Source organism: Crinia signifera, chromosome 9, assembly GCF_055691185.1.
Source record: "Crinia signifera chromosome 9, ASM5569118v1, whole genome shotgun sequence".
Taxonomy (NCBI): domain Eukaryota; kingdom Metazoa; phylum Chordata; class Amphibia; order Anura; family Myobatrachidae; genus Crinia; species Crinia signifera.
Window position 1 is genome coordinate 31259266 of NC_139225.1, and position 12778 is coordinate 31272043.

The following is a 12778-nucleotide window of genomic DNA, read 5'->3' on the forward strand; positions in this document are numbered from 1 at the left end:
TACAACCCAGGATATCACAGCAATAACCTGGCATTTTGCAGCCGTGGAAAAATGGCATTTTAGAGTAAGCATACCAATATTATTTAACCGGGAGACTCATGGATTACACAAGTTTTGTGGCCGAATTAAACCACGTGAAACGCAGGCTTGTAACTAGCCAGCCACTGAACCTTTGCGATTCACGAGTGTGAAGAGTTAAAGGTACAGTGTGATAAACTTAACTATAATCCTGCTACCACACAACCAGATGGGAATTACAGTAATATATGCACTCACACTGCCACATTTTATTAACACAACAAAACATAACATTTGTCTCAATGTTTTGTAATTAAGTGCATGCTTCCAATTATTCTGCGCCTTGCTAACACAGATTGGCAAAACAAAAACACTTCATATTTTTATTGAAAATATATATTTTTATAAATGGGTTTGAACACAAATGTACATAGTGTCATTGTATGGTACACAATTAATTGGAAACAAAGCTATCTCCATAGGATTCTTTTTTAGTTGGCGTAAATTGTGGTTTAATAGCGCTGAAAATACTTGACGCATTGATATAATTAGACTTCACAATCGAACGGGGCAAAATGTCTATTTTCCTTATTAATCAGCTTTCATTCAGCTTAATCATTACTTTTATGACATTTCATAAGGCAGAAATTGCTGCAATGTCATGAGGGAGGTCTTCAAACTATAGGCGTAAAATCAATTAGTCATGACCGCTTTTGGGGGTATAATCACTAGTACTGGGAATAAACCAAATATATACGGAGACATCTTTACAAAGCTCACGAACTGGTTACGCCAATGATCACAGGCAAACAAAAGAAAAACTCCAAAAATATGGAAGAATCAGAGGGATGCAGTCGGCAGATCGACAGTAAGACAGGCCATAAGTTAACACATGAAAAAAGGTCGACTTGAGTTTCTGTTTTTTCCCCCCTACTTTCCCATTGAAGTGGACAGAGCGTTAGATCACAGGTTCTCAAAGTCTTTCCTAAGGACCCCCCACAGTGCATGTTTTGCAGGAATCAAGTGAAATAATTAGAGCCACCTGTGGATATTTTAAAATGGGTCAGCCAGTAACGAGTGCACCTGTAGGGTGACCGGGAAAACAGGAACTGTGTGGGGTCCTGAGGACCGAATTTGAGAACCCCTGCTTTAGATTATAGCAGTGTGCCCGAAGCATGGCAAGGTGACGCGGTACACTTATACGGTGCCCATATTGTCGACAGACACCAAAAATCTTGAAAAAAACCTCATGTCGACCTATTACTTCATTCAACCTTTTTCAGGTGTTGACCTATGGCTTGCTGACCAATAGTGGTCAACCTTGTTACTCTCGACCCAATATCAGATTCAGATACATGACATAAATTAGCTAATTCAATGATAGGTCATGGAGGCATTTCAAAGTGCAATCTAGTTTGTGTTGGTGGAGTCTTGTTTATTTGTTATGTATGGTTCTATGATTCTTCTCCAACAGAGTGTCAGTACTGAATACCCTGGCTAGCCCACATAGCATCTTGTATCTGGTCTTCACGCAGCAGACGCAGGGTGCGCATCCCATAAAGGAGCTGGCTTTTCGAGTTTCCAATGAAATTGTTGGACAGAAAGGCTGGAAGACCTCCGACGCCATCACGTAACGTATACAGCGGTACACGGACTACACCCATCACCTGTAGGGGGAAGCGAAACCTAGATGTGAACAGGGGGGAGCCAAGAGAACCAAGGTTTGTATCGATCTAAGCATCAAGTTCTGCAGATGTGGTTTAAAGCGTCAATAATATATTTTACACTCAATAACACTGGCGCTTTAAATTCACATGACTAAACCTTGATTATAAAAACACACCTGGCTACAGATTATGTATTTATTAACATATTGTCCAGTGTTACATGTAGACAATCAACTCATAATTTCTAATCTTATCACAGTTACATCTTAGAACGAAAAACATAAAAAAAGGTTACCTAGAAGACTACAAGCCAAGAAATCTCCTTCTCTATTCAACATTGACATCTGTATACTTTCACATGTATTACACACCTCCAACCCATGGTCTTTTGCAAACACGGCCTCTTTTTCAATTGCTTCTACATCCTCCAACGTTAACTCCTTTGTGAAGAAGTGTGTGACGCCCTTCTGCGGGAACTCTCGGGCCTGGGAACTTCTGTAATCCTTCTCGGTCACTTCCAGGGTGTTAAACGAGGAGCCCAACTCTTCCTTTAACTCTCGGTTCAGGCCTTCTTCCAGGGAGCTGTCTTTAGTATCCACAAATCCTCCAGGGAAACCCAACCGCCCATCAAAACGCATCATCATCTGTAAATAAAGAATAATTATGCACAGAATACAAGTAAATGTACATCACTAAAGTAATTTTACTAAATGTAAATCTCTAAAGGAGGTCTGTCCAAAGGTTATGCAGTGCCCAACATTTCCCATTCAATCACACATAAGGAACGGAGAAAAAGGTCTTCTCGCCAGGAGATGAAAGCAGATATTGTGGCTGAATATTATAGATCTTTTCCAGTGTATAGTCACAATATATGCTAGATTACAGACTGTCAGATACAGGTCTGTCGGTCTAACAGGCATGTTCAGTATTTATAATTAGGTTTATGCTTAGAACAGAACAATAAGACTGATACAATATTCCTTCCTTCAAGATACAAATTGGACAACATAAGATGCCAACAAAAGTGCTCCTTGAACAATCCCTACAAGTGGTACACAAAATGGCTATTCATTACATTATTGGGTACTTATGTATTATCTGGGCGCCCGATTTTTTCATTGCATGCCACTACTTAAGGCATGCGATGCAATGCAATTTTTAATTGTATGGTCAACCATGGGTGATTTCATACCCCCACTATCCAACTACGCATGGAGTTGATTTTATATAGTGTGGCAGGCGCAGCGAGCCCCGCGGATTACTTTACACGTATTCTGCGTCCGCTCGCCACAATATATAAAATCAACTCCATGCATAGTTGGATAGTGGGGGTATGAAATCACCCACGGGTGACTATACAATTAAAAATCAGGTTTTTACAATGCAAAATCGCATCGCATGAATTGTATGCCACTATATTGCATGCGATGAAAAAAATCGGGCACCCAGATATTACATAAGTACTCATTATTGTATCTCACCAGTAAGCCATGGGGTGTGGTACGGGATCCCGACAGTCATTATCCCGACTGGCCTGAGTCAGATAGCATGGCGAGCGCAAAAAAGCCCCTTGCGGGGGACCCCACGAGGGAAAATAGCAGGTGGCCGTCTGGTACCCGGTTGTCTGCGTTTTGACAGTCGGGATCCCGACGTCGGGTAAACGACTGTCGGGATCCCCACTGCCGGGAACCTGTCCGGCACCCTAAGCCATGATGGAGTGGTTTGCAGAATTTTAGATGTGGGTGACGATACCTTGAAGACGAGGAGTGCTGTGGCCAATCTGTCTGCTATCACCGAGGACAGCGTTTCTGCCATGTGGGCCATAGTTAAAGTGGACACCAGGGTGACCGTGACCCACTTACAGAAGGAAATAGGCATCTCATCTGGATCCAGACCATTCACCTGATACTCCACAAAAACCTTGGCCCAAAGTAAGGCGTCTGCACACTGGGTGGCTCGAGAGACTCCGGTGACTTGGTGCCTCAATATGCTGGCTAGGTTTGACGGCAGTACCTCAAACTCTGTCTGGGAGATAATCAGTGGCAATGAAGCATAGATCTACAGTTTCAAGCCCAAGACCAAAAGATGCACCACCACAGAAATCCCAAGTCAGCACAGAGTGGCCAAGTAGATGGTGTCTGTTTTTGTGGTCAAGACTGGTCATGTGGCTACTATATCACTTGTGCAAGAGCACAATGTCAGTGGGGACCGTTATGCCAACCAATGAAACTGCCGGGAGCTATTTGCAGGCACTCTCCAAGAACTTGCGCTTGTGGTGCCCTTCTCCATTATGACAATGCAACTTACCACAAGATCAGGAAAGACATGGATTTTTTGAGGCCCACGAATGCAAACAGAAACTTAATCATCAACTGTACGATCCAGACCTAACCCCCTGTAACTTCTTTGTCCAAATCAGGTGCAAGATACGTTAAAGCACTGGAAGCTGCAGCGGAGACCTTCATCCAGCATGTAAACTACACAACTGCTTCAGAGTGGTCCCAGCTGCTTCTCCAAGTGGTTTGTATAGACTCCTCTGGCGCATATTTAATATTCTTTGTGTGTAAATAGAATACATTTTGTGCATCTGGAACCTTACTTACTGCACTTCCCTTATACCATGGAAGCAGTTTGTAAGTACATGCATGTAAGTCGGTGTATAATCTCCAGGCAGCACAAGGCACCTCTGGTCTTTTCATCAGGGACTGGATTGCTACCTGTACCATTAGAGAGGGCACCCCGGCCTGTGACTGCCGTACCTGGGAGTTCCAAACTACATGCTGTATATATGAATATCAGTCCTAATGATTAAAGTAGAAGATACAACATGTTTCACTAACCTCCAGTGTTACCACACGTGCCCCTGGCCCAGCGTTACCAGCACCTCCCGTCACACGTGCCCCTGGCCCAGCGTTACCAGCACCTCCCGTCACACGTGCCCCTGGCCCAGCGTTACCAGCACCTCCCGTCACACGTGCCCCTGGCCCAGCGTTACCAGCACCTCCCGTCACACGTGCCCCTGGCCCAGCGTTACCAGCACCTCCCGTCACACGTGCCCCTGGCCCAGCGTTACCAGCACCTCCCGTCACACGTGCCCCTGGCCCAGCGTTACCAGCACCTCCCGCCACACGTGCCCCTGGCCCAGCGTTACCAGCAACTCCCGTCACACGTGCCCCTGGCCCAGCGTTACCAGCACCTCCCGTCACACGTGCCCCTGGCCCAGCGTTACCAGCACCTCCCGTCACACGTGCCCCTGGCCCAGCGTTACCAGCACCTCCCGTCACACGTGCCCCTGGCCCAGCGTTACCAGCACCTCCCGTCACACGTGCCCCTGGCCCAGCGTTACCAGCACCTCTCGCCACACGTGCCCCTGGCCCAGCATTACCAGCACCTCCCGCCACACGTGCCCCTGGCCCAGCGTTACCAGCACCTCCCTTCACACGTGCCCCTGGCCCAGTGTTACCAGCACCTCCCGTTAAATATGCCCTCCTTTTCTCACCTGCCCCCCCCCCCCCCTCCCAGTGTTACCAGCACCAGAGATAGATAGAGCGTCTCCCAGTCTCACCAATATGACATATCGTATAGGGACCCGTTCGAACAGCTTGGCCGTAGAAGGCGCATACAGCATGACATGGCAAGCGTGTCTGTAACCCTCCAGGCGCAGGGCCTCCTCCCGAGATACATTGCGAGGACGTGGCCGATCCTCTGACTGTTGGCGATTCGATTGCCCCGCCTGAGCCATCACACCGGCGTTCACGTCCAACGATTGCACCTGCGCATGTACAGCGGCTTACAGACGCGGCATCACGTGCACGGCATAGCCAATGAGAAGGCGGGATCTCCATCATAGGCTGAACCACGGAGACCGCTCTGTGCTGCATTCTCTGTAGCACACACAGCGCCCTCTACCGCACAGGTGGTGTCCAGCAATTGCATGTACCTAGCTGGCAGCTGTGCTGAGGCTGCTGATGTGAATGGACATGACAGCTATATACTGCTGACCATGATTATTATTATTATTATTATTTACAGTTTCTTATATAGTGCAGCAGATTCTGTTGCGCTTTACAATGAAACAGATAAAACTGTATGACATCGGGTCGGAAAAATCGGTCGCATGTGATGCGACCGATTTCACACGATTTTTAATTGTACAGCCACCCAAATGGCTGATTACCATGTTAAATGCCCCCCAGACCCGATTTTTAATTGTGTACCCACCATTATTATGTGAAATTCCCCCCCATTGTTAACGCCACGTCACGATCAACGCCAACCCGAAGCGTGGCGAGCGCAGCAACCCCCCGAGAGGGGCGGCGGTACGCGTCCTCCGAAGCGTGTCAAGCGCAGCGAGCCCCACGAGGAGACGCACATTACTTCACACGTATTACGCGTCCGCTCGCCGCGCTTCGGGCTCGGTGGCTCGCTGCGCTCTCCACACTGTATAAAATCAACTCCACGCCGACGTGGATAGTGGGGGTATGAAAAGGTTGGAGGACGCGTACCGCCGCCCCTCGCGGGCTCGCTGCGCTCGCCACGCTTCGGGTTCACGTTTATTGTGGCGTTACGTTAACTATATAAATCATTCTTGCCTACCTGATCCTCTCCTTGAGGGAGCAAATGCTTTGTTCCTGGTCTTCCCTGGTAATGTATGATTGCCTTCACTTGTAAACTAGTTAATTGATAAGAAAGATGTTTCACCACAGGTGATGGCAACAGGGCCGGCAACAGAATTCTAGGGGCCCCATCCACTGATGATCTCTGTGGGCCCCCACCCTCTATGCTGGAACACATACTGGCAGTGCCCTGTGCCCATTACTGGATTGCTGCGGAGCAGGGAGGGAGGGTTAGATTAGGATGGAAAACTAGCCTGGGAAATTTCTGGGAGTAGCCTTATTTCTGCAGCCTGCCCTATATCACACTGACGCTCTACATCACCCTGCGGCCTACACTCTATCACACTGACGCAATCCCTCACCCTGCGCTCTATCACACTGACGCAATCCCTCACTCTGTGCTCTATCACACTGACGTAATCACTCACCCTGCGCTCTATCACACTGACGCTCTACCTCACCCTGCGGCCTACACTCTATCACACTGACGCTCTACCTCACACTGCGGCCTACACTCTTATCACACTGACGCTCTACCTCACCCTGCGGCCTGTGCTCTATCACACTGACGCAATCCCTCACCCTGCGGCCTGTGCTCTATCACACTGACTCACTCCCTCACCCTGCAGCCTGTGCTCTATCACACTGACACTCTACCTCACCCTGCGACCTACACTCTATCACACTGATGCAATCCCTTACCCTGCGTTCTGTCACACTGACGCAATCTCTCACCCTGCGGCCTGCGTTCTATCACACTGATGCAATCCCTTACCCTGCGTTCTGTGTTCTATCACACTGACGCATTTCCTCACCCTGCGGCCTGCGTTCTATCACACTGACGCAATCCCTCACTCTGCGACCTGTGTTCTATCACACTGATGCAATCCCTCACCCTGCAGCCTGTGTTCTATCACACTGACGCAATCCCTCACCCTGAGTTCTGTCACACTGACGCAATCCCTCAGCCTGCGGCCTGCATTATGTCACACTGACACAATCCCTCACCCTGCAGCCTGCGTTCTGTCACACTGACGCAATCCCTCACCCTGCGGCCTGTGTCCTATCACACTGACGCAATCCCTCACCCTGCGGCCTGTGTTCTATCACACTGACGCAATCCTTCACCCTGCGGCCTGTGTTCTATCACACTGACGCAATCCCTCACCCTGCGGCCTGTGTTCTATCACCCTGATGCAATCCCTCACCCTGCGGCCTGTGTTCTATCACCCTGATGCAATCCCTCACCCTGTGGACTGCATTCTATCACACTGACGCAATCCCTCAACCTGCGGCCTGCATTCTATCCCACTGACGCAATCCCTCACCCTGCGGCCTGTGTTCTATCACAATGACGCAATCCCTCACCCTGCGGCCTGTGTTCTATCACACTGACGCAATCCCTCACCCTGCGGCCTGTGTTCTATCACACTGACACAATCCCTCACCCTGTGGAATGCATGCTATCACACTGACTTGCTTCCTAACCCTGCGCTCTATAACACTGATGCGCTTCGTAACCCCCCGCAGCCTAATCCTGACCCTCCATGCTAGTGCCTAACGCATGTACCCTGTGGCTTAACCCACTATATATCTATATATAGATATATATATATATCTATATCTATATATAAAATCACTCTTACCTTTGAAATAACAGTGCAGTTTGGCTGGGTGGGCCAGGAAACGCAGCAGCCTCTCCCTCTCCCTTTGAAGACAGCAGCAGCTCTGCTGCAGCTGCCTGAGTCATCTCTAGCTCCGCCTCCCGAGCCCCTTGTAGCCCCGTGAAGCTCCGCCCCCATGCAGCCCCAGTTGTAGTTCCTTCCTTAATCCTTGAACCCTGCATCATGATGATCCGGGCGGCTGAAGAGACCCGATGAGGGAGGGGAATGTGCACCTGAGGTACTGAGCGGCAGGGGGCATGCTTTGGGCCCCTCAGATCGGCGGGGCCCGGGACGGCTGTCCCCCTTGACCCCCCCTTGTCGCCGGGCTTGGATGGCAATCATACATTCCAGGAACAGAGCATTTTCTCCCTCGTGGAGAGGGTCAGGTAGGCAAGCATGTATATAATACATAAGCATACCTCCCAACATGACCCTCTCCAAGAGGGACACATTGCTCTGCTCCTGGACTTACCGCTTAATGCATGATTACCGTCATCTGTGTTGAACAAGGTACTTGATTAGAAGGTGTTTCACCATAGGTGATGGCAGTCATACATTTAGACTCTGGGTTATGCGTGTAGAACTTAAATATGATAGGCTTGCCTGATGAGGTGAGTTTTCAGGGAACACTTCAAAGTTTGGAGGCTAGTGGAGAGTCTTATTGTGCGTGGAAGGGCATTCCATAGGATGGGAGCAGCCCAAGGATAGTCCTGTAATAGTGAATGGGAGCTAGTGATCCATGCAGAAGAGAGATGCAGATCTTGTGCAGAGCGGAGTGGTCGAGATGGGAGATATTTGTTATAAGTAAAGAAACATTTGCTGGTGCAGTATGGTTAATAGCTTTATATGCCAGTATTATTAATATTGTATTTATAAGCCGTACAAAGGAACAGTACAGGGACACAAAACTTACAGTAAACAAATAACAGAAATAGATTACAGGTAAAATAAATGCCACAGTTCAATACACATTACAGCTTAAAAGTAGGTAGTGAGGACTTGATACATACTACTAGGGGCTGGTAGTCAAAGATGGGCATGGATTGTTTGAGTATAGGAGAGCTGTGAGTGAAATGTGAAGAGAAGAGGGCTTAGAAGACAGGAGGGAAGAGGGCCCTGCTATGAAGAGCTTACAATCTATCAGAAGTATTTTATATTGAATACGGTAAAATACAGGCAACCATTAGTATATTTTACTGACCAGGGGCGGATCCAGGATAAAATGACAGGGGGGGGCACCATGATAAAAGAGGGTTTGGGTGGGGGAGGGGCGGTGTTAGTGGTGCCAGAGTACATGCTAAGAGAGCGGCAGAGAGAGGGTGGGAATGGGATTAAAAATAGGCCCTGGCATTTAAAGTATGCAGGCCCACCATGGCGACAAAAGTGAAGAATGTAGTTGTGCGCGTGCCGAAGGCGCGCTCCGGAAAAGGAGGTGTGGCCACTCAACAGGGGGCGTGTCCTTGAGTATAGTGTACCACACCATATACAACTTCTACACATTATGCAACAAAATACTAGACCCCATTATACTTGCCCCTTACACATTATGCCAAATGGAATGAGCCACAATTCACATAATGCCACATGGATTGAGCCAAAATTCAAATAATGCCACACGGATTGAGCCAAAATTCACATAATGCCACATGGATTGAGCCAAAATTCATAAAATGCGACACGGATTGAGCCAGAATTCACATAATGCCACACAGATTAAGCCAAAATTCACAATACGCTTCATAAACAGGGACATTGTCTGCCAAAGGCGCGCATTAAACATTTACACCATAATGTCCAATTACACATTAAGTTACATGCCATTATGTCCATTATGTATTATGCCAAACACCATAATGCCTATTAAAAATTATGCTACATAAGTGCTGCTTATCTACATGCTCATTGCCAAGGGTTCCATGCTCATTGCCAAGGGGGAATACATGCTCGCGGTAAATGGGGGACAGCCGCCACCCAAGCTGAAGTAATAGCCACTGACAGTGGCAGAGCCTGGCTGTATTCAGAGCACTGCAGGTCCCGGCTATTTGAAATAATACCCCTTTCACACCAGAAAATGCATTCCCAGGTTGACTAGGCCACCAGCCTAGTCCCTGCATTTTCTGGTGAGGGGGAGAGAAAATCACCCCTCCCCCCCTTTAACCAGTTATCTAATTTAACAGGTTATATCTTTGGAACCAACTGACCCATTTACATGAGACAAGTATCATATTGAAGAACTTTTGAGTGGGCTTAGAATGATTTTGGTCCTGTGAAACGGGAACGTTTGGTACCAGAGTAATCTGCCCTCAAAGAACATGAACAGCCATGAAATTACATTTCAAAAATAAAAAAAATCAGTTTATCCACAATATCTCTGGAACCGATTGACCGATATGGACCAGACTGGTATCATATTGAAGGCCCAGCGATTTGGAATTGAATGAGATCAACCACATGGGGTGGGGAATTGGAAGCTGTCGGAACTGGGTGGGGGTCGGAATTAACAAGTCCCATATTATCCTATGGGGAAAAACGTTACAGCTTTGCCAGGCGATATCTCCGGTTCCCAGTGGGCTAGAGACACGGGGCTGGGCTCGTTGGAATGACAGGGGGGCACGTGCCAGGTGCCCCCCCCCCCCCCGAATCCACCAATGTTACTGACATACATGTATTATTACTGACTGAGAAATAAGCATTTAGCTTGGGTTTAGGGTAGTTATTGGCCATCAATGCTTGATGGTAGAAAGTGCAGCACTCACCATCAATAGAAAACCCTGATTGCTCCTTAGATGTTCATACCTACTTGGGTTGCATACGTCCTAGGTCCTGGGGATGCACATTGCACGCCATGCACCCATGTTCTTTAATACTTTCCTGTCCAGAGTTCTGCGTCAGCAGCGCTGCAAAAAAATCTGGATCGGCAGGATCCTGGGTAGTACCCTGCTGCTGCCTGCTAGAGTGCCACCACCGCCCAGTATGAGTGACAGTGCCTTGGGGGTCCAGACCCCCTTAGCTTCTGGGCCCTGTAGCAATGCCCCCCCCCCTTGCACTCACCATAGTTAAACCCATGGGCTCCACTATCCTTCCTTTTCTAAAGCTGGTTTGTTCAGGTTTGGGTAATCATCTTAAGTCTGTCGACATAGACATGCTTCAGAATTTGTTACCCCCGGGAAGGTGGCCAAGGTCCTTGCTTTTCCTGGAGGTCCTCTGCACCCTCCCCTTTCCAACCACAACAGAGTACAAGGAGGAGGGGGGCAACAATGTAGGAAGTATGACTCAAGGGAAAGTATAGAGGTGAGGTCTTAGAAGTTCCACAGCCGCCACCTGCATTAAGTACAAAAAGGATCCTCATAGACATCCTTGATTTTTGGATTTGCAGACTTGGTGGCGCCCCCCCAGATCCCGGCCTCAATGGACCCGATTTGGCCATAGGAATCATAGAGGGAGAATAATATAGGTGGAGAGCGTAGCGAGCCACCGAGCCCGCAAGGGGCTTTGTTGCACTCGCCATACTGTCTGAGTCCGGCCAGTCGGGATCCTGACGTTGGGCTAATGACTGTTGGAACCCTATACCACACCCCTGGGGATACAGGCCGCGTTTCACATGTCTGGTTTATTTATTTATGACCAGTTATTTATATAGCGCATACATATTCCGCAGCGCTTTACAGAGAATATTGAACATTCACATCAGTCCCTGCACCAGTGGAGCTTACAATCTATATTCCCTACCACATGTACACGCACACACATTCATTCTAGGATTAATTGTGTGGGAGCCAATTAGCCTACCAGTATATTTTTGGGTTGTGGGAGGAAACCGGAGTACCCGGAGGAAACCCACGCAAGCACAGGGAGAATATACAAACTCCGCACAGTTAGAGCCATGGTGGGAATCGTACCCATGACCTCAGTGCTAAGAGGCAGTAATGCTAACCACTACACCGTCCGTGCTGCCACCTTTAGAGAGATTGTAGTGTGCTGGTCTCTGTGTGGCAAGGGATGTAGATTGAAAGTTCGAGTGTCTAGGTAAACAGTGTGTCGACAACAAAAGGTTGACATGCAATAGGTCGACACAGAAAAAAAGGTTGACGACATGCAATAGGTCAACATGCAATGGGTTGACAGGGTCAAAAGGTTAACACAAGCAAAAAGGTCAACATGGGAAAGGATGACACATGAAAATATCAACATGGGATTTTCAGGTTTTGCTGGCGTCAATGTCGGCACCTGTTGATATGCACAACTAAGTAGAATAGCCCATACCCCCAAATGTCTTACTTTACTCAACACACTTTAAACTTAGCGGCCGGTCAAAACACGCTGGAGTGTCACCATGTGCCAATGATTTCTACACCTGGTACATAGTATACTAGTAGAAATATAGGTACTCTTTACTTAGTTGGGCGCCCGTCGCGGGCATCGCGGGTACATTTATGTCTGGCCGCGACCGACGCGATGCCCGCGATTTCCCATTGAAACCCATGTTAAACATGGAAATCCTGTCGGTCGCGTCGCGGCCGGCCATAAATGTACCCGCGATGCCCGCGACGCGATGCTCCCGATTTGCCATAGGAATCAATGTTAAAAGGCCCGATGGACACGATTTTACTGTTAAATGCCTCAATGGACCCGATTTGGCCATAGGAATCAATGTTAAATGGGCCACAGAGCCCAAATAAGCACAATTAACCCTTAAATGTCCCCCCAAATTTTTAACGCCACCCCACGATCCACGCCAACCCGAAGCGTGGCGAGCGCAGCGAGCCCGCGAGGGGCGGCGGTACGCGTCCTCCGACCTTTTCATGCCCTACTA

At 48.3% G+C, this 12778-nt stretch overlaps 1 protein-coding gene across 1 annotated transcript; it reads right to left on the reverse strand.

Moving 5' to 3' along the window:
• Positions 1 to 387: 387 nt before the first annotated feature.
• On the reverse strand, positions 388 to 5498 carry NUDT16 (nudix hydrolase 16). Its single transcript, XM_083158690.1, has 3 exons — positions 5251 to 5498; positions 2057 to 2329; positions 388 to 1685 (listed from the first exon to the last, which is right to left on the reverse strand). Exons 1-3 carry the CDS (start codon positions 5425 to 5427, stop codon positions 1497 to 1499), a joined length of 639 nt encoding a protein of 212 aa, XP_083014816.1. The 5' UTR covers positions 5428 to 5498; the 3' UTR covers positions 388 to 1496.
• Between the last annotated feature and the right edge of the window lie 7280 nt (positions 5499 to 12778).